At 44.3% G+C, this 27,694-nt stretch overlaps 1 protein-coding gene across 1 annotated transcript in view; it reads left to right on the top strand.

Moving 5' to 3' along the window:
- The first annotated feature begins 239 nt into the window (after positions 1–239).
- LOC122433835 (basic proline-rich protein-like) overlaps positions 240–27,694 on the top strand; it is a 78,091-nt gene continuing 50,636 nt past the window's right edge. The window contains exons 1-2 of the mRNA XM_043456796.1: positions 240–302; positions 7,114–8,331. Of these exons, the coding sequence (XP_043312731.1) occupies positions 240–302; positions 7,114–8,325 (1,275 nt within the window). The 3' untranslated portion in view covers positions 8,326–8,331. The remainder of the gene's footprint in view (positions 303–7,113; positions 8,332–27,694) is intronic.

Here is a 27,694-nt window from a genome sequence, read left to right as displayed (position 1 = left end):
TGCCCATCTGTAAGGTGGGTACAATAAAACTTAGCTTCAGATTACATGAGGATCAAGTGAGATAATAGGCACACATGCCCCAGTGCTCAGAATGCTCAGAAATACAATGCCCTATCTCTTTTCTCTCCCTTGGTGAGATTCCCTAGAGACCCAGGCTCCTTGCTTCTGTGCAGTTTTGAGAAAGTCACTCATCTTTCTGAATCTATTTGTTCATCTCAGAAAATGGAAGCAATCTTACGATGCTCCTGTGTTGTGAGGATGCAAATGGCCCCGAGGAAGCCTCTGTGAGGCTGCACCGTCAGGTTTGTTGACTCTAAATCTCATCTACTTCCTGAGCTTTACTTCTCACCCCCTGTGAACATCTGCCTCCCGGGCATATTTTCCAGCCTCTTCTCACTTGAGCGTTAGGTTCCAACTACTTGTTGGATGTTGCCGGGATCATCTGCCAACAGGCACAATTATTTTTATCTTGTTATAGTCACAACTCATCTATGAATTCTCATATTTTGCATAGCTGGCAAACTCTTCCTCCTGACCCCTACTTTCCCTGGTGGCAGCCCCTTCTTCTCTTTCCTCTCATTGTGCTGGTTATTTTCTATTTGTTATCTAGCCTCTCATCTGAGCATCTCTCAGCATCTTTCAGTCTCCCTTGCCAACTGGCTCCTCATTGTAATTCCTCATTCACAAGCGGGGAAAATGGCCAATGTTCTGTTGGAGAACAGGGCCGTGGTTCCACTATACTGGGAGCTAAGGCAACATTCTTGGTTATTCGGGACTCCTCTTGCCACTGGAGGTATTGGCCACTTACTAAGGAGAAATTTGGTTGTTGTCACACAAAACAGTGAATGGAAAACTGTTGTCCTCAGAACACAGGATGACACAGGATGCTGCAGGAATGAAGTTTTATTTTACCCTGACAGGTGCTGACCAAGAGTAAAGAGAACATGGAGGGGATGGTAGAAGATGGGAGGTGCAGTTATCAGTTTAGACCCCATGATTAGCTGTAGAGGCGGCTGCATAACTTATACTGATTTTGTCTTTATCTTCCTCCTTTCCTTCTTCCCCAGATGAGGTACTGAAGGTAGATCATACTGCAGTTTAGGTCCTGCTCAGAATAAACCTGAATTGATGTCACCCTGAGGCTGATGATAGCTAGGGGTGTTTTCCACATGGGGGACAGAGTTTTTTCATTTGAGGGATGAGTAAAAAGGGATACTGAGGAGCAAAAATGTGGGTTGTTCTGATTAACTTCCATTTGCATCTGTTCCCCTCTGCCCACCCCATCTATTGCCTGATCTGTTCTAGCCTGGGATATTGGGCTGGCTTCCCAGCAATGGGAAGTAAGGCAAGAAATTGACCGGGAGGGAGAGGAGAGGTTGAGCTTTTTCTCCCCTGCTTCCTTCCTGGTCAGGGGCTATATTTTGGCAGTTAACGCACTTCTCTAGGTTATAGGTGACCTCTTCTTCTTCATGGTCCCCGCTCATATGCTGCTTGGTGAACACTTCCATCCCCTTGGCCTTTTTTCCAGGTCAGGTTCCATGAGAAACAGACTCCAACATTCTGTCTGTAGGAGGCCTGGTGAGTGAGTGCTCTTGAAGTTGCCACTGGGGGTGGGGAGGTGAGGGAAGCAGGACTGGGCAGAATGAGCTGGGATGACCCTGTAGTTGTGAGACGGGGGTGTGCAGGGAAGGGCGGCAAGTGGGCGGGACCTTAAACTCCAAGTAGACCAGTTACTGGGTGTGTGAAAGGACGCGTCTTCAGTAAGAAGGTGCTTTTAGTGGAGGATAAGTCCCAAAGAGAGATTTGGCTAATGCCAGTTGGCCACCAGTACTCCCAGCTGCTAATGGATGAGGTCAGTCCTGGAGGGGAATCAGGGTGGTGTTCCCCTGACACCCCTCAAACTCAGGTGGCCCAAAGACTAGTCTCTGGGGGTTTCGACATCCATTGTTGCCTCTCTTAACCTGCTCACACCTCTGTAATATTGTCTTTTGATTCAGTTCTCTTAATTGAACTATCTGAGGTTGGTTTATTTCCTTTCAGAGCCCTGACTCATATAGATATTTATTTTAAAATAACCTGAATATATAAATACAAACTCTCATATATTCAAGGAGTATGGTACCTGATACTAAGCAGACCCTATCTGGCTGGGGAGGTGAGGGCAGGCTTAGTCAAGGAAGTGATGTGAGTGAACTTCTGAAGGGGGAGCCAAGGTAACTATGAGGAAGAGAAGAAGAGGCAGGGGAGGGGAGAGGAAGGCGAGATCTTTAACTGAAGAAAACTTTGAGTTTGTACATCCAACCCACCCGACTAACAGGTAAGGGCTCTCAGGTAGCTGGGAGAGTGGAAGCAGGAAATAGAGGCTGGAGAGAAAGGCAGGACCACACCCTCACGGCTTTAAGCCCCTTATTAAGGGTAATCCTAGAGATTCTGGAAAAGCTTTGAAGGTTTTTGGGACATAATCAGAATTGCATTTGAAGAAGATCTCTCTGGCTAATCAAAGACCAGTACCATTTTTAATTTGGGGAAAATTACCACTTGCCTGCCATTGTTTGTTAAAAGCGGAAGACTCTTTTGGGTTCATAGAAGTCTCCAAACTGACTAGGTAGAATTTCTATCAGTTGGCAAATCAGACACATGAACTGCAGTATCTCATGGACAGAATGTTACCTGGTACCCCCCACTGTGCCTGTTGTTTCTTTTTCACATTATGATAATTTGTTGCTCTTCTCCCTACTGGTAAGTGATACTAAGAGTGTATCAACCATCAGCCTTTTCATATAATAACAATTTGTATCAAAAAGTTGGAGAATACTGTATACTCTATCAGGACTTCTGATTTTGCTTTCCACTCATTTTTGGAGTCTTTAAAAAGTATACAAACATCTACTACTTTGGTCCTGGAATTGATTGAATAGGATTTCTTTTTATTCTCCCTTCAGGTTAATGTTAATGGAGAAGTGTGAATACAGAGTATTAGTCATGGTTCCATGTACAGATATAGTTTAGGACCTCAGGGCTCCTTTCTGCTTTCTCAGTTCTTGTTGACCATTGAGCAGAGAGGAACAGAATCAAGGCAGAGCCTGATCCCTTGCTGAATTTATGAGTAGAGAATGTGGGCTGATGGCCACATAGGACCAACCAACAGGAATGCTGGGACCAGAGCCCAGAACACTTGCCTCACCTAGTGTTTCTATCCTGTTACCCTTCCCAGCAGCCCCTGCCTCACCCAGAAAGGTCCCAAAGTGGGACCTGGGAGTTTAGTATGCCATTGCTTCTTGCTTGAAGTAATTCAGGCATGAAGAGTCTCTCAATCTAAATAATTAACCTAAAAATAGTCATCTCATTGGGCTGATATTTTTGAATTGTGTCCCTTAAAAAGGTATGTTGAATCCTATCCCCCAGTACCTCAGACTGACCTTACTTGGCAGTAGGGTCTTGGCAGATGTAATATATAAGACAAAGCAGGTGTGCACGCTAAGTCACTTCAGTCGTGTCTGACTCTTTGTGACCCTGTGGACTGTAGCCCACTAGGCTCCTCTGTCCAAGGGGTTCTCCAGGCTAGAACACTGGAGTGGGTTGCTATGCCCTCCTCCAGGGCATCTTCACAGCCCAGGGATTGAACCTGCATCTATTTATGTCTCCAGCATTGGCAGGTGTGTTCTTTATCACTAGCACCACCTGAGTAGGGTGGGCCCTGGGCCCTTAATCCTATGTGCCTGGTGTCCTCATAAGATGGGGAGAGACACAAAGACATATGGGGAGAATGTGGCCATGGCAGCAGCAATTGGATTGGTGCATCCACCTCTAAGTGAAGGAATACCAAAGACTGTTGGCAAATACAGAAACTAGAAGAGGCAAGAGAGGATTCTCCTCGACAGGTTCAGAGGGAGCAGGGCCCTGCTGACACCTTGATTTCATCTTTCTAGCTTCCAGAACAGTGAGACAATAAAGTTCTGTTGTTTTAAGTCCTCCAGTTTGTAATTTGTTATGGCAGCCTAGGAAACTACATTAGTTGGTGTCAATTTTTATCATAAACCTTGAGGTAAAGGCCCACATTTATTATCATCTAAGGTTTGAGTCCTTTTTGATTAAGATTTAAGGACTTCCCAGGTGGCTCAGTGGTAAAGAATCCACTTGCCAATAAAGGAGATGCAGGAGACATGGGTTTAATCCCTGGGTCGGGAAGATTCCCTGGAGAAGGAAATGGCAATCCACTCCAGTATTCCTGCCTGGAAAATTCCATGGACAGAGAAGCCTGGTGGGTTACAGTCCATGGGGTCTCAAAGAGTCAGACACGACTCAAGCAACTGAGTGTGCACCATTAAAGACAGATTTTAAGTTTTGCCTTTTGGATAATTATCAAGAAGGCATAGTTGATGCAGTTTGCTTGCCTTTCTTATTAAGGACATTTCTTTTCTCCATTCACATAATCATAAGTCATTGTTCTGAGATTTCATATTTGGTACCCCCTTCTCTAATAGTGACATTCTTGCCTGTTTGTTTTTTTTCCCCCTGATATTTCTCTGCAGCCAATTTTCAGGTCCATTCCATGAAGTCCTGGGCAAACCCAGGACTGCATGCTTGAAACTCTCCCATGGAACTCAGGCCATTTATTTAATTTGTCCACTGCATTCTTTAATTGATTACATACTCTACAGTCAACCTTTTAATGATGATCTTAATTGTGACCTTGATCCTCCTGAAATTCCCACTGTGCTAATTTGCAACCATGTGCTCCACTTTGGGGCTTCTAGACTGCAGGGAAAGTTAGATCTATGTACCTCTTACTCAAGCCATCCAGTTCACCCAAGCTCTTATTCAGTAATTCTTATATTCACCACTTGTTGAGTTGCTAAGAAACTCCCCACCATTTCCTCTTTCTTATATCCGCTCCAAACAGATGATTTTTGCTCTCTCCTTATTGGACACCTAGGCCATCTGGCAACTTCATTTGTATTCTTGATCTCATCCTTACATACTCACTTAATTCCCTCCAGAATCTTCAATCCCTTGATCACCCACTATTTTTTTCTCTTCGTAAATTCCTATGCATTTGACTGAAGTAAAAGGAAAATTCACCCCACAGGAGTTTAGCTAGTGTTTCTCAAATTGTAAAATACATCTGAATCACCTGGGGAGCTTGTTAAACTAGATTCAGTCAGTCTGAGGCCTGAGATTCTATAGGTCTAATAAGATCACAAGTGATGCTAATGTTCCTGGTCCCCAGACCACAAGGATTTACCTTTTTAAGTGCATATATGTGTGTGTGTTAAGTCGCTTCAGTCATGTCTGTCTCTGCAATTCTATGGACAGTTGCCTGCCAGGCTCCTCTGTCCATGGGACTCTCCAGGCACAAATGCTGGAGTGGATTGCCAAGTCCTTCTCCAGGGGATCTTCCCAACCCAGGGGTCAAACCTGTGTCTCTTATGTCTCCTGCATTGGTAGGTGGGTTCTTTACCACTAGTACCACCTGGGAAGCACTTAAGTGCATACAGGGTCATCCTCATGGGGTAAGTGCAGCATTTGCATGATGGCTTTCATTCTCCAGGGCTGTCTCTCATGGCCTCAAGATCCTGCCACTGTCTCAGACTTTCCATCGTGATCTGAGTACATCCAAAGGCAGGAGGCAGGGTTTGACCAGAGAGGGGAGAATGAGAGAACCTTCTTTTCTTTCTCATCTCATCAAGGAGGTGAATATTTCTTGAAGCCTCCCACTCCCCCTTAAAATTTGTTGGCTTATAGTTGGGTCACACCTGACCACTAACTGTCAGACCAGGATGGGACAGAAAGATTATGACTTATTTCAGAGGCTGGACATACCAGTACACAAGGCGAGTTCTGTCGGCAGCAAGGGGGTGGGGATGGCCCACTGAGGCGGGCAGTATCATGGTTCTCAGTGGCATCTTGAGCTAGACCTGGTTTTCAAGCATTTATTTAAGGGAAAAATGTTTTAATAATATTGCTTCATCTATTTAGTTTTGGAGCATCTTTTCATGTTTTCTCTATGAATATTCCAATATCTTCATATTCTAACACTGTGAACATATGAAAAAAAAAAACCCACTGAATTGTATACCTTAAACATGTGAATTGTAGGTTTGTGAATTCAGCATGTTATTTCTGGTCCCTTGCACTGGGAGCACCCTCATGGGTGGGAAGGAGTCAGCTTTGCTGACTGTACTTTTACTTCTAGCCCGTGCTTCACACAAAGGCGCTCAGCAAATACTTCTTGAGGCAATCGCACACTTTTATACTGTAACGGATGATTATACAGTGCTTCATAAATTTCAAAGCATTTTTTCCCCCAGGGACAGCAGCAGTTCCTTTGGGCCTCAGAACATCTCAAAGGTCGTCAGAGTGGGTGATTATGAGATTGTTATTCGTCCCTATTGTGAAAAATGATCAGCTGTACAACAAGGGAAAAAGACCAAAACCCGTTTCTGTCCACTAACTTTCATCTGAGGGGCTCTCTCAGGCCTGTTGGGCTTGCACTCCTGTCTCTCAGAGAAAGGGGAGCCACTTTGTAGTACAATCAGCACCGCTCTGGAGACTGATTCCCAAACTACAGCCCAACAGCACAGCAGTTCGGGTCACTTGGGGGGCAGAAACCAAAGAACCGAGATTCCTTCGCTGAGCAAACATCGCGATGAGGCCAGTGGGATTTTAGCTTCGGGGTATTGGACTCCTCAAATGCTTCTAACCAGAAGGTTTGAGTTAGTGGGGTGTTCTATGACCATGACCTCAATGGCATTTAACTAAACGTCTTCCAGGTACATAATTAAGGGTTCTAGGTTCTGATCCGCTCCCTACCCTCTTGTGCTCCCCACTTTCCCAACACACACACACACACACATCTGATCCGCTCCCTACCCTCTTGTGCTCCCCACTTTCCCAACACACACACACACACATCTGATCCGCTCCCTACCCTCTTGTGCTCCCCACTTTCCCAACACACACACACACACACACAAACACACACACACACACACACGCCTGGATCTTTCCAGAAGGAGGGGAGGGAGGCACCGGAGGAGCCATCTTGCCAACAAACACTTGAAGCCCCCTCCAAAAAGAAGTCCTTAGAGTCCTCCTCGTCCCCCTAGTTAGGAGGCGCGCACTCCTTGTCTTACAAAACCACGAGCCACTGGACGATCTAACGATGTGCTCATTCAGATCCACCACAGCAGCCCGGAAGCCTCGGCCGCTTCCCAGAGGGGGGGACTGGAGAACTCCCGGGGACCCACGGAGGCCCCGGGTGTCCCCGCGGGCAGCCGCGCAGGTGAGCGGCCGCCGCTGGGCTTGCCGCCTCCGCCCCCGCGGCGCCCCGCCCCTCCCCGCACTGGGCCGGGGGCGGTCCAGGGCTCTGTCCAGCCGCCAGGAGGCTCCGGCGGGAAGTGTGGCAGCGACATCGGAGACCCGGGACCCGGCGACCGTGCCCGGCCGATTAGGGTGCGCCCAGGCGCGGGGCCATCATCTCCCCGCGGGCGCCGGGCGCGGCGGCCGCTGGAGCCGCAGGTGGTTCCCCGGGCCGGCCCTTTTCTCCTCCCCCTTTCCTTTCTCTCGCCTCCCCTCCCTCTCGCCCGGTGTCGGCGGCACTTCCCCCGCTTCCTCCTCCCTCTCCAATCGGGAGGGAGGGAAGGAGTCGCCGGCTCTTTCCTGCCTCCCTGCAAACTTCAGCGGGACTCGCGTCTCCAACTCGCCGCCGCGCCCCCAGCCCGGGAGCTGCTCCTCGAACTTCCTCTGGCCGCGCGGCCCGGGAGCCCCGGCGGCTGGAAGGTCGCCGCCGGGCGCCAGGCGGCCGCCGCTCGGACCCTCCGGAGCCCTTCCCCGCGGCTCCCCGGGCGGCCGCCGCTCCCCTCTTCGCCGCCCGCCCGTCGGTCCGTCCCGCCCGCTCGCCTCGCTGCTCCCCGGCGGGCAGGAGACCCGCCGGCCCTCGGCGCCCCGCCGCCGCCCGGACTTTTCTTTGTGTTGGATGCGGACTCGCGCCCCGCGCAGACGGGGGCCGGACTGAGCGCCGCGCTCCCGCGCCGCTCCCCCCGGCCATGCCCTTCCACCAGAGGACCGTGGAGCCCGCGCGGCTGCGCCGGCCCGAGGCGGCCGGGGCGGCGGGCGCGCCGCTCTTCCGCTCGCTGGAGCAGGTCAGCTCGCACGCCCTGGTCTGCCTGCTGGCGCAGCTCGCCGACCTGTCGCGCTGCGCCGGGGACATCTTCGGCGAGCTCGAGGGCCAGGCGGCCGCCCTGGGCCGCCGCACCGCCGCGCTGCACAGCCGCCTCGACGCCCTGCACGCCGCCACCGCGCGCCTCGACCACCGCCGAGTGAAAATCCGTGAGTGGAGGCAGGCTCGGGGGAGGGGAACTAGGCGGGGAGGCGCCCGGCCGGCTGCTCCCTCCCGCCCCCTGGCGGCTCCCGGCCGGCTCTCGGGCGTCCGCGCGGAGCCTCGCAGTCCGCGGCCCGCGCGAGGGTCGGGCTCCCGGGTGGGGATGGCGCGATCCGAGACCCGGTGGCCGTGCAGGTGGCGGGCGCGCGTGGCGCTCTCGGGTTCCGAAGGTTGCTGGCCGCCTCAATTGAGTGGGCGCCCTGATGGCTTTGGGCTGTCCGTCTGTCCGGTCCTTCTCTCTGTGTAGGAGGCTGAGAGGAGCCCCCGGGGCGCTGTCGGCAGAGGAGGAGCCAAGGTCGTGGGAAAAGGGTCAGAGGAAGGTAGCCTGTTGGAGGAGCCGGGGTACTGGATGAGTATGGATTTATGATGATTCCAGCCCTCGAGACTTCAGGAGGATCCGTTTGCGAAAATCTCCAAGGTTCTCAGCGAGTGTTGGGGCTGCTGGTCACTTCTCTGACTGGTGCTCTGACTTAAAAATAAAAGTATGCTTTTAGTTCAGGGTTTTCTCTTTTGGTGCTTTTTCTTGCCAACCCCTAGCCGCTTCGCCGACCAGTTCTTTTTAATTCAGGGGTCCTTGACTTTGTACTGAGACTCAAAATCCCAATCGTCCTTGTCTGACCTCCTCCAATCCTGAAAATCAAGTATCTGTCCCGAGGTAGTGATCTCCTCATGCAAGCATTTCAGTTCAGTAGCTTAACTAGCTCCAGTGAATGAAGTAACTGGAATTTCCTGCTGGCCCAAAGTAGAGACACTTTCAGCGTGATGTTTGTGTGGTTTTTCCCCTTTCGATGGGTGGACTTGATCATAATCCTGAGCGTGAAGAGTAAAGTGGAGATGGGTTGTAGGGTGGGAGGGGAGGTGTAACACACGGCCTAGATTTCAGCAGCTCAGGATGAAATACTGTGTCTCTTCGAACCACTTCATATGCAATCTTGAATAGCTGGTTTTAATTTTTTTCTCCTTCCTAGAGAAGCTTAACTATATTTTACCACCTCACAACAGGAAGAGTTCGTTTTTAGCACTTTAATACCAGTGAAACTGCTTGTTGTCATACATCTTTCTCCAAGTTGTGAAGTTACCATGTAATGGTTTTATATTTTACAGTTCATCTCTTTGATATTGCTGTCAACACATCCTTATAAGTTGTGGGCTGTTCCCACCCAGGGAGAGTTCCCTGTATCCCTACCCTACCCTCTAAAAAAAAAGTCAGAGAAGAAGAAAAATCAGAGTAGTCTCAAAATTGTTAGACATAAGTAGAATATATCTACTTAAGTGAATAATGACCTCATGAATTAGGATATACTGTCTTAGTAGAATGTCCTGGTCATCCCGTAATCATGAGTTGCTTCTATACCTTTCCGGTGTAGTGTCTGTGTGTAGGTGAAGGAGAATTTCACCCTTGAGGAATGCTGTGATGAGGCAGATCTGATTACTAGGTGAACTGATCTATTGTGGGAATTGAAAAACTAGAAAAGACTCCCTGAAGGTTCAGAACTCCTTCTTTTGACAGTTTTGTTTTACATTTAAATGTATCACTCTTCTCTCTTTTCATAGATATGCACCAATAGCTAACGTTGCAGCCAAATCCCCCCCAATTCCCTGAGTTAACTAAGGTCATCCTAATTAGTGAAAATAACTCTTTTTAAAACTTTTCACAAGTTTCTTTGAATCTTTGATTTCACCCCGGAAAACCTGGCTCATCTTTTTTTTTTTTGAAGTCATTTTGGTCCCTTTTTAGTCAGGTGTAGAGGATAACATGTTCCATTCGAACGGAGGCACAGACATTTAGACTTGGAACCGACTGGAAAGGTCATCTCTTTCATTAACACTTAACATGGGAGGAAATTGAATCCAAGAGAGTCGAAGTGATTAATGCCAGGTTAGGTGGTGGGCTTAATGGCGCAGGCAGGCGAGCCCAGACCTTCTGATTGTCTCACCTGCTGACCCATTGCATATATCCCATCCCTTTTAAGGTCAGGTGGGAATGGGGAACAGCTTAGATACATTTCATAAACAGCCCCAAGGATAATGAAGACTGTTAATTTCATCCTTCTTTCAGATAAACTTTGTAAGGAGTCTCCCAAGGAGCAAGTAACAACTAACAGTTGATCAGAAGGCAGAGTGTAACAGTGCTGTGTGTATGTTTCACTGCCTGATGGGTCTCTAGGTATCAGAGGTGTGAGCCTGAACTGTTTATCTTTTCAGTACAGAAGCAGCCTTTTAGTCCTGTGGGCCAGCCCCCTGCCTCAGTGATTCTGAGAAGTATCTAGTCAAGTTTGCCACTCCCCACAACCTCATAGGTAATCGTCCAAAATAATTTTTTGTCATGATTGGGGATAACACACTTGACTTTTTCTCCTACTCATCCTTAAAGACTCTCCTAATGCTTCCTCCGACACTACCAGGTTGGGAAGAGAGCTCCCATGGTATCCAGTCTGGACATCTCTTTTGTACCTCCGTCCCCACATTTACCAGTATGGGCTGAAATCTATTCATTTCTGCTCCCCTCTGCTAGATAGCAAGCTCCTAGGGTCAAGGGTGGCTGTATCTTTGTGTTTTAAAGTTTAAAACAGTGTCTGGAATGCACTACCTCAGTCGACATTTGAACTGAACTAATATTTAGCTCAGCGTCAGCAAGAATCATTACAAAACCTTTGGGAGGGACTGGTATACTGACTGCTGCAAGTCTGCAGAATGAGACAATTACTCTAAAAGCAAATGAAAAAGTTAACTCTCTACCTCTTTAAGGTTATGAGCTTCACCACCTGAAAACTTCTTCCCTTGGAAGTCAAATGTCATTAATTTTGCTGACAAAATAAGTTCCCATTGAAAATAGTGACAGTGGCCAGAAATGTGGGTGGTTGCATCTTGGCTCTGTGAACTATCAGAACAGACTTTTCTTTGCAGAAATCAGTATACACTCAACCTCACAGCCCTGTTTTATTTTTAAACCCTGTGTGATTTGTTTCTTTTTATAATTAATAGTAACATTACACTATGTAGCACTTTTATAATTGAAAGAATGTTTTTCACATCCATTATTTGATTCAAAATCTGGTGAGGTAGGAGGGCCAGGTTGTAGTGTCTGTTTTACAGACAAAGAAATGGAAATTCTGGAATTAGTAAGAAGTATATATAGACAGACAAACCAGTCTTCTGATTTTAGTCCCAAACTTCACCTTAACAGTGCTTCCTGGGTGAATACAAAATGTAATTGTTGAAACGGGGTAGGATAAAAGATGATTTGTTGACTTTTTTCCCCTTACAGTTCCAGAAAAGTAGATTGTTCTTCCCCTCAGAAGATTCTAGAAGTGTTCTAAGTTCAGGGAGGTTTGCTGTGTTGCACAACTCTAGGGCGCATCATTCATACATTAGTATTTGTTAACTGCTTCCATGGGGTAGGTGTGGTTCTCAGCGTGTGCACCCGCATGTGACAGCCTTGGTAGAATGTATACAGTTTTTATAGGTGAGATAAGTGGTGGTCAAGATAGCTAGCCAGCAGAAAGATTGTATGAGTACTATTTTACATAAACAGGTTTGAGTTTGTAGTGTCTGTATTAGGCAGACACTGTAGCCTAATACTTTCTGGGTGATGCATGTTGTCCTACCTCATAATGACTGTTCCCCTGACCCAACCAGAGGGTTGACTAGTCCCGAAGTCAGAACATCTTTGCTTCTTCCTCAGAATGAACCTTTCATGCAGGGCGCTTGTCAGTTCAGAAGACAGAGTAGAGATTTGACTGCACTTTTAAGAGTAGGTTGTGTGATTGTTTTTGTGCCTGCATGCCTGCTGATAAATGTTTGTTATTTCTGGTGAAATTGGCATTAGACTTGCTTTCATTGAAACATACCACATACTAGGGAGGATGTTGGTGTGGAAATGAGGTCTCCACCCACCTCTAATCCCTGGACGGTCCCTAAATGTATTAATAGAAACTGACAGCTGAGTGACCAGATTGTACCTCAGGTTAAGGAGACTGCATGAGATGAAGCAGTGTTTCCCATACTAGCCAGACCTTAAGAACTGCCTGGAGCTCTCATTAAAGTTACTAATTCCCAGACCCTTCCAAAGCCTGTTGAGCCAGAGTCTCCAGTATTTTAACAAGTACCCCTGTGTTCTTAGAGCACTGGGAGGACTGTTAAAATAGACGGGGAAGCTCATTGGATTCAGAATCCTGAGACTTGAGTCCGACTTCACCTCTGCCATTTTCTAATGCATATTGGAGCAATTTATTCATAACCTCCTTTCCTTGTTTGTAAAATAGAGACATTGACTAAAATAACCCCTATGGGCCTTTCCAGTTTTGGCATTTTGTGATTCTAATGAGGGGTTCGGTTCAGTCGCTCCATCATGTCCCACTCTTTGCGACCCCGTGGACTGCAGTACACCAGGCCTCCCTGTCCATCACCAACTCCTGGAGTTTACTCAAACTCATGTCCATTGAGTCGGTGATGCCATCCAACCATCTCATCCTCTGTCGTCCCCTTCTCCTCCCGTCCTCAATCTTTCCCAGCATCAGGGTCTTTTCAAATGAGTCAGTTCTTTGCATCAGGTGGCCAAAGTATTGGAGTTTCAGCTTCAACATCAGTCCTTCCAATGAATATTCAGGACTGATACCTTTTAGGATGGACTGGTTGGATCTCCTTGCAGTTCAAGGGACTCTCAAGAGACTTCTCCAACACTACAGTTCAAAAGCATCAATTCTTCGGTGCTCAACGGTCTTTATAGTCCAACTCTCACATCCAGACATGACTACTGGAAAAACCATAGCTTTGACTAGACAGACTTTTGTTGGCAAAGTAATGTCTCTGTTTTTTAATATGCTGTCTAGGTTGGTCATAATGTTTCTTCCAAGGAGCGTCTTTTAATTTCATGGTTGTAGTTACAATCTGCAGTAATTTTGGAGCCCCCCCCAAAATAAAGTCTGTCACTGTTTCCATTGTTTCCCTACCTATTTGCCATGAAGTGATGGGACCAGATGCCATGATCTTAGCTTTCTGAATGTTGAGTTTTAAGCCAACTTTTGATAACAGTAGTATCTCAGATGATTTTGTAAATGCAACTTTGATCAATATTCTCTCTCTGATTCTTAACATTTGTTCTGAAGTAAATTCTTTATGACCATACAGACTCTTTCAACTCACATTTTACCCACATGGAGTGCATGGAGCGTCACGTCTTGAGGGGTTAGTCATTTTCCAAACAGATCAGGCAGATACTTGTTTCAAATTTGTGTATATCCTGCCCACAGTCCATTCATAGCTTCCTCTTCATCTTTGTAAAGTGTTAATGTCATTTTGGAAAGAGAATTGTTTAAATGCATTTGCCATATGTTAGATTTCTAAAAAAGAGAGTTATTTTTGAAAAAATATTATGAGCATATATTGTTTAAGCCAAAACATCAATCTACTCTTTGACATCTGGGTATTGAAGCTATAATTACTTGGTTTAGGTTGAAATGATTTATTTAGTAATTACCTAGTTTTTCCTCTGTATAAGAGGAAGAGCCAATATTAAAATTTCATCTGTATGTATTAGGGTTGAGACTAACGAATGAGAAAACTTACATAGTGAGAGAGCAATCTTTGAGAGTCTTAATATTTTGAAAGAAAATTTAGAAACAGAAAAATCATGCTATCATTTTAATGTATTTTAAAAATCACAGTTTAAGTGTAAAATAAAATGACTTGCACCTAACTAGGCACCTACTAACTTATTTATTTAGCTCTGTTTCTCCTCAAATTGGTTTATATCCTGGAGTGAATTAATTTTATAAGGTTTAAAGCTCAAAATCAGCAGGATGGTGCCAATGGCCATCTTGCTTTCACATGTTACATTTGTGGTCTGCGATTCTAAGCGTGCCTTAGTAGCACGTCAGACAAATGTAGCAAAAGATATGGAACTTCTGTTTCTGAAGGAAGGCTCTTCTGGGAAAAGGTCCTGGAGGTCCCAGCCTCAGTCCCTTCCATTCTGAATTAAATATTTCTGTCAGAGTGTTTAGCATCTCTCTAGCAACGACAGAAAAGAGATATTGATATCTAGGCAGCAGCACAATTCCAGTTTCTGGCACTGGGCTGTCTTTTTGGTGATTTGTGTTGCCTGGGAATGAGGACAGCTGATGTCAGAGCACTTGTTGTAGGCCAGACACCTTACTATGTACAGCAGCTTCATGATGCTGATACTGTTGTTTGAGACGATGCAGCTAAGGCACAAATAGCTTGTCCACATTCACAGCTAATAAGTGACAGAGCTGGGATTTGAACCCAGGCAGACTTGTGTCCAGAACCTGTCCTAACCATTCCATGGTACTGTCTCTCCTCAAATCGTGACATTCTGTACTCAGATGAGGGAAACTGACCCCAAGAGGATATGGCAAAAAAGTGTCAATTATCGGAGGTCGAGGGGAGCCTTAAGTCTTTTGGCCTTCTCCCTTTTCCTTCTCTTCATTTTTAAACCTCTCAAACTATTATCAAATAGCCAAGAAATTGGAGACATGCCTCTGAAGTACTTAGCACAGTGCCTGGCACACAGCGATTGTGTGTTCAACCTTTGCTGTGGTTTTGATGATCGTGAAGGCCGAGTTAGCATCTGGCTGTACGTGGATGTCCATGTACCGCCTCAGGTGGCTGTTCACTGAAACTGCGAAGATAAAGCTTGGGTCAGAGATAAATGCACAGCTACTTCCCATGTGAAAACCAGAGAGTTCTGCCCAGGGTCTTAAAGTACATGTAGTTCCTGACAGGAATGTGTGAAGGGTGGTGGTTTCTTTCTGCCTTACAGGGGTTTCGCTTGTAGGGCTGAGGGTGGGAGAGGGTTGGGGATGGGGGAAGTGAGCCCTTCTCCTGGAGCCTTTGTGCAAATGTTTGGGGGCTCTGTGCACCTCCATTTCCTCCCTTCTCTTTGTAGGAACTGCAGACCCAACTGAGCTCCCACTGGTTCTTAGCTCTAAGTGTGCTGGCTCAGGAGCTCAGTCATTTCTGACTCTTTGTGACCCCACAGTCTGTAGCCTGTCAGGTTCCTCTGTCCATGAATACTGGGGTGGTTTGCCATTTCCTTCTCCGGAGGATCTTCTCCACGCAGGGATCAAACCCACGTCTCTTGTGTCTCCTGCTTTGGCAGGCAGATTCTTTACCACTGCACCACATGGGAAGCTCTAAGAACATCTCCTTTATCTCAGTTGCCCAGGGAGCTGTCAGAGCCTGAACCTGCTTCTTCCTGATTTCATGTCCCCATTCAGAGCTTGAGGGGCTCTGCTCAGATCTCAGCGTTCCCTGAGCACCTTTGGGTGCAGAACAGTTGTTAGCACTCTTTCATTCATCTGGTGTTTCCCACATATTCTGAGTCATCAGATGCACCAGGGCCCTGTTTAAAAACAGATTCCCAGAGATTCTGGAGACTCTGAGTCAGCAAGTCTGGGGTGAGGCCAGGAACACGCCTGGCTGACAAGTACCCCCAGGTGATTCTGATTAACCAGAGTTTTGGAAACACCAGCCTGTGCTGTGGGTTAGGAATCTGGTCCATTGAAGACGGTGGGATAGTCCTCCATTCATGAGGTGTGCTTGGGGTTATTCTGTTAGTGCTGAGTTGCAAGGGGTACAAAGGAAACAGGGTCCTTATTCAGGTACTTTACCACTTTGTGTGAATGACCTGATACTCAAGTAAATATTACAGATGGAATTAACCATTATTGATAACATTATGCCTAGAAGGAAAATCTGTTCTGACTTCCAAATTATCAATTTAAATTGGTATCTAACTTAGAAAACCTGCCCGTAAGTTTGAAGGACAGTGGCACTCCTATGCATGTAAAATACTGATTTTAGGTGTTTTTAGCTTGCTTCGTCTAAAAATTATATTCTAAAACACAAATATAAACCCTTCTGGAATAAGATTTTTTTCACTCCACCATGAGATGATGGAAATTTTCTTCCATTAGTGTTCTATTTTCCTTTATTCTTCTGATTTGTTTCACAAGACATTATCCCCCCTCCCCCCAAAGAAAAACGATGTCTTGCTTGGGAAGAACAGACAACTGTTTGAGGTTATTCCTACAGGGAAATCCCTTTGTTCTTTCGTCTACTTTCTACCCCTTCTGACTAAAAGCTGGGAAAATAGTGTGTGAAGGACTGTGTAGTAACTGACTGGTTAACATGGCAGCAACACATGGTAAAATATAGCGGGGGGCTTTTACGTGGCTGTGTTAGACGTCCGATAAAAATGTTTTGAGGACTTAGCACTCAGATGAGTAGAAAAGGAGATGGAGTTAAGCGGGGGCTCTGCTGGGTTGGGTTAAGTCACTTAGTCGTGTCCGTCTCTTTGCGAACCCAGGGACTATAATCTACCAGGCTCCTCCGTCCATGGGATTTTCCAGGCAAGAGTACTGGAGTGGGTTGCCATTTCCTTCTCCAGGGGGCTCTGCTGTGCATAACTAATTTCTGCCTGGCTCTGTTCGCATCTGAGGAGCACTGTGGAGGTGCTCTGCTACTTCCCTGCTGATGGTCTGGCTCCTGTAACCACCGCGTGGATACCGGTGCCTCCTTGCAGCTCTCAGGATGTTCAGCTGGTGGTATCTCAGGGAACTCCAGGCAGCCTGACTCCATAGCTGGGATTCTGTACATCTGCATTATATGAGGGCTGTGGTTGGTGGAAAATCGTGAGCAGTCCGAATAATCTTAGCATAGTTTTTCACTTAGTTTATTGAACAGGCTATCCACTTACATTATTGAAAAAAATACGCAAAAGTTATGCCTTGGGAAGGCTCACTCCTGCTTCTATCCCCCATCTACCTTGTCCTCCCCTCTCCCCACTAGAATAACTGCTTTTATTAGTTTCTCAGTATTCTTCCAGAATTTCTCCATGCAAGCTTAAAAATATTCTTTTCCCTCCATTTGCTATATATGTAATTTCTGGATTATCTTCTTTATCCTTTAATTTCCTCATTACCTTTTATTTGTATATATGATCAGAGTGATTACTTTCATTATTTTTCTGTATGTATTTTAAACCAGTTTCTTATTTCTGAAACCAAAATTAGCTTTTTTTGGGGGGGGGGGAGCGTCAGAGAATGCAATTGATTAGGGGAAAATGAGATTAATTAACCTTGAAATGGATTGTTAATTTAAGCACCTTCTTAAATGTTTTTTTATCGTCAGTGCTTTGATTTAGATCCATTTAAAATATGAGCCTCCCAAGAGATGAGTAAGCTTTTCCTGTATTGAGAACGAAAAAGGGAGGAGGTACTTCTGTTAAATGTTTGTAAGAACACAGTGTAAGTTAAGTTTGTTTACAAGTGGCCTTTTTCTGCCTTTTATCTGGATATCCTGCATGCAGAACGCGAATTACTTCCTGACGTGGGAGGAGACTATTACTGATACAGGGCTGCATTTGAATTTCAGTGTGGAACATTTTACTCTGAGAGAGTGACTTCATTAGCTAAATAAATGCATGTGATCTGGAGGTCTGCTTGGTATTTCAACTTCACTGGGTTGGTTATAACTACCTTGAGTGCAGAGTACAGAGTAGAGTAACACTCACAGACATTGGTGAAGCAAATGTGGGTATTTTCCTGGTTGTCAGTATGCTTAAGACCAAAGATTGGTACTGAATTAGTATAGAAATGATGAACTTAAGCGTTATTCTTGAGGGTAGACTCAGAAACTTAATCATTGAATTACACAGCCTGCCAGTGTAGTTTTGTATAAATAAAAGTACGTTGAAAAGCTTTCAACCTTGCAAAGTATGTCATCAGATAGCTCTGATTATGAGATTAGTGTATATTCATCATAAATTTCAAACTTGTAAAGTGCAGAGGATATAAAGAAGAAACTGTCACAACCTGGAGTGTGTCTGTGTCCCCCCTCTTCCTTTTTTGCTAATATGTATTGATCTATCTGGGGCTCAGATGGTAAAGAATCTGCCCCAAATCCGAGAGACCCAGACTCAATCCTTGGGTCAGGAAGATCCTATCTATCTATCTATCTATCAGTATAGCACTAGATAGCATTTTTAAGAGAACAGTGGTATCATTGTCTCTATATAATTTTTTGTCCTGGTCTTTCAAAACCTAGCTATGTGAGAACTTCCTCCAAGCCGTCGACACCCAGAGGCTGTTTTAAATAGGAGAAGCCTTGCGTCTCTCTGACAATCTCTCACTTGACTTTGGCTTTCCGGGGCCTGTGTGTTCACAGAGTTACCAAGCAGAGAGAATTTTTTTTTCTCCTCTTGCTTCCTAGGATTTCTTCTCTGTGTTTAGTATTTGTGAACTTGCCAGTTGCCCTCAGGAGTAGTATTTAGGAGAGGATGTGTTGGAGTTCTATCCGTTAGTCCAGTGGATTGTTAAGTCTTTGCTCTTAACCTCATCTGCTGGAAAAATTCATCATATTTTATACCTAAGATTGTTTGCCCACAACGACGGTTCTCTGAATCTTTACCACAAACAGATTGTTGAATCGAAAGATAGTTGTCTCCTTCCCTCTTGATCGGTTCTTTAATTGAGTAGTGTTTCCTATCATACTAATAAATATTATGTTGCTGTTTTTCCTCTGAAGTTATTTCTCTTTTCCCCTTAAAAAACAAATAAACATCCCCCTTCCCCATTCACCAGCATGGAGATGAGACATCTGTCTCAGGATTTCTCGCCTTGGCGGCTGCCTGGTCTTGGCAGCATGTGGGGTCTGTTTAGATTTGGCTCACCAGAATTTAAAAACAGAGGTCTGTCACATAGCTCTTGCTGCAACCTTGGTTCTTGTTTTGTGGAAAGGTGAAGATTAACCTTGTTTCTTTTACTCTAAATGTTGGATGGTTTTGCTGAAACATTAATAGTCTATGGAAAAATAGGGGGACAGGGCAAATACACCCATGATAATGGTGGCAGCGGATGAAGGTGTGAAATGAGTGAGAAAAATGCCTGAGTGCCATTAGTACATTTCACATTCCATTACATTTAGTAATTTAAATCTATTACTTGGAAATTGCAAAGTCCACTTAAAAATTACGTTAACATCGACTGAATAACTTTTGTAGCGTACGTTTGTAGGATAATTATTACGGTCTGGTTTCATCAGTACTCAGAATAACTGTGTAAGAATGACATGTCACCACCTCCACCTCCATTTTACTGAGTGGCACAGAGAGGTAATTCGCCCAGAGGCACAAAACTGGTAAGTTGTTGAGACAAAATATGGTAATGGTTAGTTCTGTGTTTAAACATTTTATGTGAATAGCCTTAAGTTTTGTGAACTTTTGTTCATTTTAATATTGAAAAATTTCTGAATTTGGCTAGGGTGTAATAGGTATTTTCTGCTTTATTCAGGTTATTTTTTAATCACTGTGCCACTAGCCCAGTGGCGTGACCCATGGAGGTGAATTAGCAGCCCATGTGACAGTGTTTTTGTGAATCTGAAGAGAATTAATAAAGTTTGTGTGGTTCTTTGAGCTGTACTGATGAAAGGTAATCTAGTCTCTAAATACAAAGTCTTTTTGTTAATGGTTCCCATCTTCTGGTCTCTCTTCTTTTGCCAGACATTCATGATCAGTGTCAGAAGAGAGATAATATAGGAACAAATTCAATTTCAGGCTTATTTTTATTTAGTGGTGTGTTTTAAGGGGGCATTTTCTCTTCTTCCCTTTCCTTCTTTCCCCCTGCTTGCTGTATTTAAATACTGTAACACTGTAATATACTATCTCAAGCTTATGCCCCAAGGAAATTGCCCAGTTTACTTGTTAGTGATGGAGGAGGAGAAGCAGTGATGAGACTAACTGGATGATACTCCACTCTCTAGCACCTTTAGCTCTATTAATGGAAAATACCTTTAACCACATAAGTGGTTGCTGGTGGCAGCAGCTGTGAGAATTGGGACCCTAACCATGAACTGCATTCATCAACAGTTCTCAGGATGATTCCTTGGCCAGCAGCATCAGCGTCGCCTGTGAACTTGCAGGGAAATGTAAAATCTTGGCCCCACCCCAGGTCTGCCAAATCAGGGTCCCTGTGGATGGGCTCAGCGATCTGCTGTGAAGAGCCCTCCAGGTGATTCTGAATCTCTTTGAGGACCTGTTATCAGCTGGCCTGGGGCCAGAGGAGTGAATATACCTAGAGACCTGTAGCCTGTGCTTGGCCGTGACTGGGGCTGCAGAAGCTTGATTCCCAGAGGGTTGAGCTCCTGCCTCTGGTCTGGAGCAGTTTGGGTTTTTGAACACACGCTTCATTACCACACACTGAGAGCCTTGCCTTAAGAATCTCCGAATCCTGCCAGTCTGCGCCTTAGAGGCAGGCTCGCCAGCTGGCCTGTTTGGAGATTAGTAACCTGCCCCCTGGGCTTGTTCCTCAGGCTAAGGGCAGCCCCTCTGATTTCCCTTTTCCCAGGAACTTTAAACAGCATCTAGAGAGGGGGGAGGTGACTCGCCACAATCACAGGGTAGGGATGGACTTTCTAAACAAAATCTGAAGGGAGAGGATTATTCTTTCTAAATACTGATTACATAAAGCCCCATTTTGATATTCTGGTGAGTGGCTCCTAACGAAAAAACGTAACTAGGAAAACTTGAGGCAGACATAGGGATTTTACTTGTGGATGGGATGTATACGTTTGAATAAACATGAGAAAACTATATAAGCATGAATGTATCACGTGCTTGGTGTTCTGTTGCTGGCGGTGGAATCCTATTTTGCTTTACCCAATATAATTCAGCTTTTCCATTGATTATTTTCTTATTTATGGAAGTTATCCGTAAATTAGCTGTTAGTACTGTATAATCCACTGTAGTTTGGAGAGGTCAAAGATAATTGAAGCAGTTTGATAATGGCTGCAAAGCAGAGTAAAAAGAGGCTGTGTGACCTTGAATAAATTACTTAACCTCTCTGCGCTTATGTTTTTTCCTTGGTAAAATGGGCATTGTGTTAATGGTTGTTGTGTGGATAAAATGAGATGTATAGTGATATATAGCCCATAATGAACAAGAAATATTAGCTATCTGATAGGTACTTGGGACTGGCCCTTACAATTTTTTTTGTAAACTTCTTACTTTTTCTTAGCATATTTTTAAATTGGAATGTAAATAAAGTTAAGACTTTGGAATAAAGGATTGGGCTTAAATGTTGGTATAAAGGGTGGGACTTAATTATTTGATTGGATTCTTATAGTCTGTGGTTTTCCCAGGTGGCACTAGTGGTAAAGAATCTGCCTGCCAATGCAGGAGATATTAGAGATGCAAGTTGGATTCCCGAATCAGGAAGATCCTCTGGAGTAGGAAATGGCAACCCACTCCAATATTCTTGTCTGTCTGTGGACAGAGGAGCTTGGTGGGCTACGGCCCATGGCGTTGCAAAGAGTCAGACATGGCTGAAGCGACTTAGCATGCATGCAATGAGTGTGCTTGTGTTCTGGTTAATTGAGTTTTCTAGATGGGTAATAGTTAGGTTTGGTAATTGGGGTAGTTGTGGGACTTCAGGATTGCTGTTGTAGATACCATGATAATTCAGTTCTGAAAATCTAGAATATTGGATTAACTGTATTCAGTATGTTCTCTAAAAATGGTGTTTTGATTACATTTTGATGTTTTTCCTCTTTTCAAACTGTGAGGTAAAAGTGTCATGTCTGACTCTTTTGCAACCCCAGGGACTGTAGCCCACCAGGCTTCTCTGTTCATGGGACTCTCCAGGCAAGAATACTGCAGTGGGTTTTTCTTCAGGGAATCTTCCTAACCCAGGGATCAAACGCGAGTCTCCAGCATTGCAGGAAGATTCTTTACCGCCTGAGCCACCAGGGGAATCCTTTTTTCCGACTGGGACCAGATAAAATCACATTAGTTAGGGGTTTTGGTTTGTTGAGTTCCAATGAGTTGATTTTATAACACACATAATCTCAAATTTAGAAACCTGTCAAGTTACAAAAGTGAATTTGTATGTTATTGTGAACTTGTAATGCATTTCCTCTTATAAACCATGTTTCCAAAGCATGGCCAGGCACAGGGCAATGTAATGTAAGCCTGCTCAACCTGAAAGATAGATCCCCAGACCAGCAGTGCCACAGGGTCTAATGATCACATGAGAATTTGCTGTGGGAAAGAGAATTATAAATGACAACCAGGATATAAGATCACAGTCTTTGTCTTCCCAACCCTTTCACTTCAGCTGTGTGACCGGCTTCATCTATAGCATGGATGATCTGAGTTAGGCCTCCAGAGACCTTTTTTAGGAGAGGGGAGGATAGACTATGATTTCGTGGTAGTATGATGTGTGGGTGCAGAGTTTTGGAGGCAGGGAACAGGGTGGTTTCTAGGATGTGCAGGTGATGGGATGGGGCACATTTTAGGTCTTCTGCTTATTAGCAGAGTCTCGGCTGGGGGCACATATTACCCCTGAGAAGTCCAGTCTGGGTCGGAGAAAATGAAGCCTGCAGGGTCACGTGCGGCAATTGGCAACTATATGCAGAGCGTTTCAATCTGAGTGTTTATAATAGACGGCTGCTTATGGTGCCTCTTTGTTTTTTTTCTAGGAGAGTTTAAATGGATAAGGGTCAGCAGTTTTATCAGTTTTAAAAGCCCCCTTATTATAATAATTATATGTAGTTTTGCTTTTACTTACCTCTGTTTTATATGAGCATGCATTTACATTTGATTACTGTTGTAATATGGTGTGTGTGTGTGTTAAATAAACAATATGTAAAGCATTAAAGATGCTTTCCACTTCTACTCAGCATTCTCTGGAAAAGGATCTGAGATGTTTATAGAATCCAACAAGCTTTTGGTAAAGTACATGTTTTTAAATCATGTTGAACATGTAAAGAAAAGACAGACTTGAGCTTGTTAAAAAAATTACTCCTGTCAAGTCCCATGTAACTTTGCCTGTCAAACAAGACTTGAAAATGTTTTCCCCAAGTGGCCATGTCTTAACAATTTATGTCCTTGAGGGAGTTCTTTGGAAGGAACTAAGTTCTGGGAGGTCACATTTTTCTTTCAAGTTTGATTTCCAAAGTGAAAATGAACTTCTGTTTTTTAACTTGAACTTTGAAAAAAAAAAAAAAACCCAATGAAGAGCTTTTAGAACTATGCAGCAATTGTGTTATATGTTGCTCATCTCTGCAGCTAGAAGTGAATCTTGACAGTTTCCTTTGTAGCTATAAAAATGGAGGGAGAAAGAGAAGAAAAGGTAAAAAATGCTGAGTCTGAGAAATTATTCTAGCCACTTAAACCTTTGCTACGTAAATGTCTGTTTATACTAGTGGGGTAAGATCAAATAACAATAATCTTTTTTTTCTAATGAAATATTTTCTCCCCTGGGAAATCAATCACTTTGCAAGCTTCTTGTTGAAAATATATAAATAGAAAAAATTTAACATTTGTCGTAATTAGGAAATGTACAGTTTTGATGATGAAATTCAAAGTGGCATATTCAGTGTTGTTTTTTTTTTTCTTGATTATTTAGGCTAATGGAGAAGAGGTAAATGGAATAATCTAGAAATATTTTTGCTTTATTAAGTCCTTGAAAATGAATATATATCATGTTTTGAGAGTCATAATGTAGTACTCTAAGTTGAGCCATAGTGAATATCTGTTTCAGGAAGAATTGGAAAGGATTCTCAATTACTTGATTGCTTGTGCATGGGTGCTCTGTCATGTCCATGTCCAACTACTTTGCAACCCCATGGACTGTAGCCTGCCAGGCTCCTCTGTCCATAGCATTTTTTCAGGCAAGAATACTGGAGTGGGTAGCCATTTCATCCTCCAGGGGATTGTCCCCACTTAAGGATCAAACCTGAGTCTCCTATATTGCAGGTGGGTTCTTCACCTGCTGAGCCATCAGAGATACCGCTTTTGTTCACATGTTTTTTCTGTAACCATTTAATATGAGAAATAGAACACGTTACCTTTCAAGTGGCCTTGTAGATCTAGACAAAGCTGAAGTACCCTGTTAACATACTGTGGGTTTTAATTTTCCTCAGTCAGAGATAATAATTAAATGCTTTCCTTTTTAAATCTTACTGTTGGGTGGTCAGTTGAATAACTGTGAAGGGGAAAGAAAATCATGAGGTGGAGGCAGTGATAAAATTCTTTATTGGCTAAATAGCAGTACCTTGAAAGGTAATGTACTGTCCTTAGCCTTCAAGGAAGTAACTGCTTTGTTGTTGTTCCTACTGAGTCACTAAGCTGTGTCTGACTCTTTGTGACCCCGTGGCCTGTAGTATGCCAGGCTCCTCTCTCCTCCCCTCTCTCCCAGAGTTTGGTCAAATTCATGTCCATTGAGTCAGTGATGCTATCCAACCATCTCATCCTCTGCCGCCGCCTCCTCCTTTTGCCCTCAGTCTCCTAGCATCAGGGTCTTTCCCAGTGAGTTGGCTCTTCCCATTAGGTGGCCAAAGTATTTGAGCTTCACCAACAGTCCTTCACATGAATATTCAGGGTTGATTTCCTTTAGGATTGACTGCTTTGATCTCCTTGCAGTCCAGGGGACTCTCAAGAGTCTTCTTCAGCACCACAGTTTGAAAGCATCAATTCTTTGGTGCTCAGCCTTCTTTATGGTCCAACTCTCACATCTGTATATAACTACTGAAAAACCCAGTAATTTCTAAGGGACTGTTAAACTAATTGCTTTGACTTTTCTCTATGGCTGTAGCAGATTTATGGTGATTGATTTCATGTTGGGTACATTTCCTTTGATGATGAGCTGGCTTTATGGTCATGGAAATGAGCAGTGGGGATTGTGAAAAACCATGGACATGGGTAGCCATTCACGTTTTTTAAACTGATTTTTAAGAAGTTTACTTGCATAATCATGCTGGTTTTGTGATTTCATGATTTTTTAGTTTTAGGTGTTATTAAGATCTATTGACCTCTTCAGATGAAGGTTTAGCTCTTTTCCTTCCCTCCATCCAGCCCCCACCACACACGTATACCTCCCATCCCCACATCCTCCCTACACACTTGTCTTGTGGTTCTTAATTTAGCATTTGGCGTTTGCCATATTATTACAGACACTATTCAGAGCAGAGCCACATCAGCAAACATGATTATTTTTCATTTACTATACACCTTCTGTTTTCCCTGAGTTAGAGGGTTTTTTGGTGTGTTTGTTGTTATCTCAACTTCAGATTCTGTCCTAGCAGTGTCTTCTTTTCACCCAAAGAATTCTCTGAATTCCGTCTGTCTTTGAAGTTCCTCCGCAGCTCTCTGATCTGCTCTGACCTAGGTTGACCCTCCTCGATGACTGCTGTGCCGCTGTCCCTCTGACCTTCGCTGTCATCCCAGAGATCCTGCTGTCCCCTGACTTAGGTTTGTCTCCTAACACCTTCGTTAACTCCTTCATTTGGGTGGAGCTTGGCCTCGGTGTCTTCCTTAGAAAGACTGTGTTATAGGCAAAGTTCTGTGCACGTCAGCCCTTTCATTTGATTGGTAGTTTTGCTGAAATAGGACTCTTACGTTAAAAATCGTTTGCTTTTTCTACTCTGAAGACATTGCCCTTTAAGTTTTCTTAGCTTTTAGTTTTCACGTTGGTGTTGAGAAGGTGGAGCTTCACTGGTGGCTCAGTGATAAAGAATCCACCTGTCAATGCAGGGGACAGGGGCTCGATCCCTGGGTTGGGAAGATCCCCTGGAGAAGGAAGTGGCAACCCTTTCCAGTATTCTTGCCTGGAAAATCCCATGGACAGAGGAGCCTGGTGGGCTACAGTCCAGACACGACTTCAGTTCAGTTCAGTTGCTCAGTCGTGTCCAACTCTTTGTGATCCCATGGACTGCAGCACGCGAGGCCTCCCTGTCCATCACCGGCTCCCGGAGTTTATCCAAACTTGTGTCCATTGAGTCAGAGATGTCATCCAACCATCTCATCCTCTGTCGTCCCCTTCTCCTCCCGCCTTCAATCTTTCCCAGCATCAGGGTCTTTTCAAATGAGTCAACTCTTTGCATCAGGTGGCCAAAGTATTGGAGTTTCAGCTTCAACATCAGTGCTTCCAGTGAACACTCAGGACGGATTTCCTTTAGGATGGACTGGTTGGATCTCCTTGCAGTCCAAGGGACTCTCAAGAGTCTTCTCCAACACTACAGTTCAAAAGCATCAATTCTTCTATGCTCAGCTTTCTTTATAGTCCAACTCTCACATCCATACATGCCTACTGGAAAAACCATAGTCTTGACCAGACAGACCTTTGTTGGCAATATAATGTCTCTGCTTTTTGGTATGCTGTCTAGGTTGGTCATAACTTTCTTTCCAAGGAGTAAGTGTCTTTTAATTTCGTGACAGCAGTCACCATCTGCAGTGATTTTGGAGCCCAAAAAGCAACAAGAAAATTGAGAAGGAGGTTCAGGACTCTTCTTTCCTTCTTTAAAAGATATTAGGGTCAGCTCTTACATCCTAATGTTCTGAAATTTCACAGTGATGTCCTTTAGGCTATGTTTGTTTTTGTTTTAATTAATATTGTTGTGTACTTGATGAGTTTTTTGAATCTAGAAAACCATTTGCTTTAGTTCTGATAAAAGGTTTTGAATAAATTCTTAATTTGCTCTCTTTTTATATTTTCTGATGTGAGATCTGGGCTAATCCTCAAGCTTTATCTTTTCTCTACTCATTGAGAATGAGTTTTTCCATCTCATTGTCCTGTGGTTTTACTTCCTGAACTATTTTGTGTTCTTTCTCTTCCAGGTCTTCTGTTGAACCTTTCGTTTCTGCTTTCAGATTTTTAATTCCAAGAGCTCTTCTTTGTTGTTGTTCTGAGTGCTCTTTTATATGCCCTCCTGCTCTTAGTTGCATTATTATATTGTCTCCTGTTATCTCTTTGAGAATATTAATGATTGTAAAAAATTTTATTCACATTTAATATGTTTCTATCAAGTTGGTTCCCCCCCCCCCAATTCTATTTTGGTCTCCTTTGTATTTTAGTGATTTTTTTTCCCCCCTAAGGTGTCTGGGTAGTATTATAATGTCTATTCATTTGCGTCTGGGGGAACATAAAGGCGGATTGGAGGGTCTGAGAGTTTAGACAGAGTTAACTAAGTGGGCAGATTTTGTGAGAGAGTCCCTGCTGACAGTAACTTTAGGTCATTATGCATGCACGCTCAGTCGCTAAGTCATATCCAACTCTTTTGTGACCCCATGGACTTAGCCTGCCAGACTCCTCTGTCCATGGGATTTCCCAGGCAGGCATACTGGAGTGGGTTGCCCATTTCCTTCTCCAAGGGATCTCTGACTCGGGGATCGAACCTGAGACTCCTGCACTGGCAGGCAGATACTAGACTGGTCAGATTCTCCAGAGAAAACTCTTTTCATCTCATAGCTGGAGGGTATCACTTGGCTCTCAGCTTTGCAGAGACTGTGTGGAA

Source organism: Cervus canadensis, chromosome 33 (assembly GCF_019320065.1).
Source record: "Cervus canadensis isolate Bull #8, Minnesota chromosome 33, ASM1932006v1, whole genome shotgun sequence".
Classification (NCBI taxonomy): Eukaryota; Metazoa; Chordata; class Mammalia; order Artiodactyla; family Cervidae; genus Cervus; species Cervus canadensis.
Note: the sequence above shows the minus strand (reverse complement) of the source record. Positions and strands in the feature narration are given on the sequence as shown.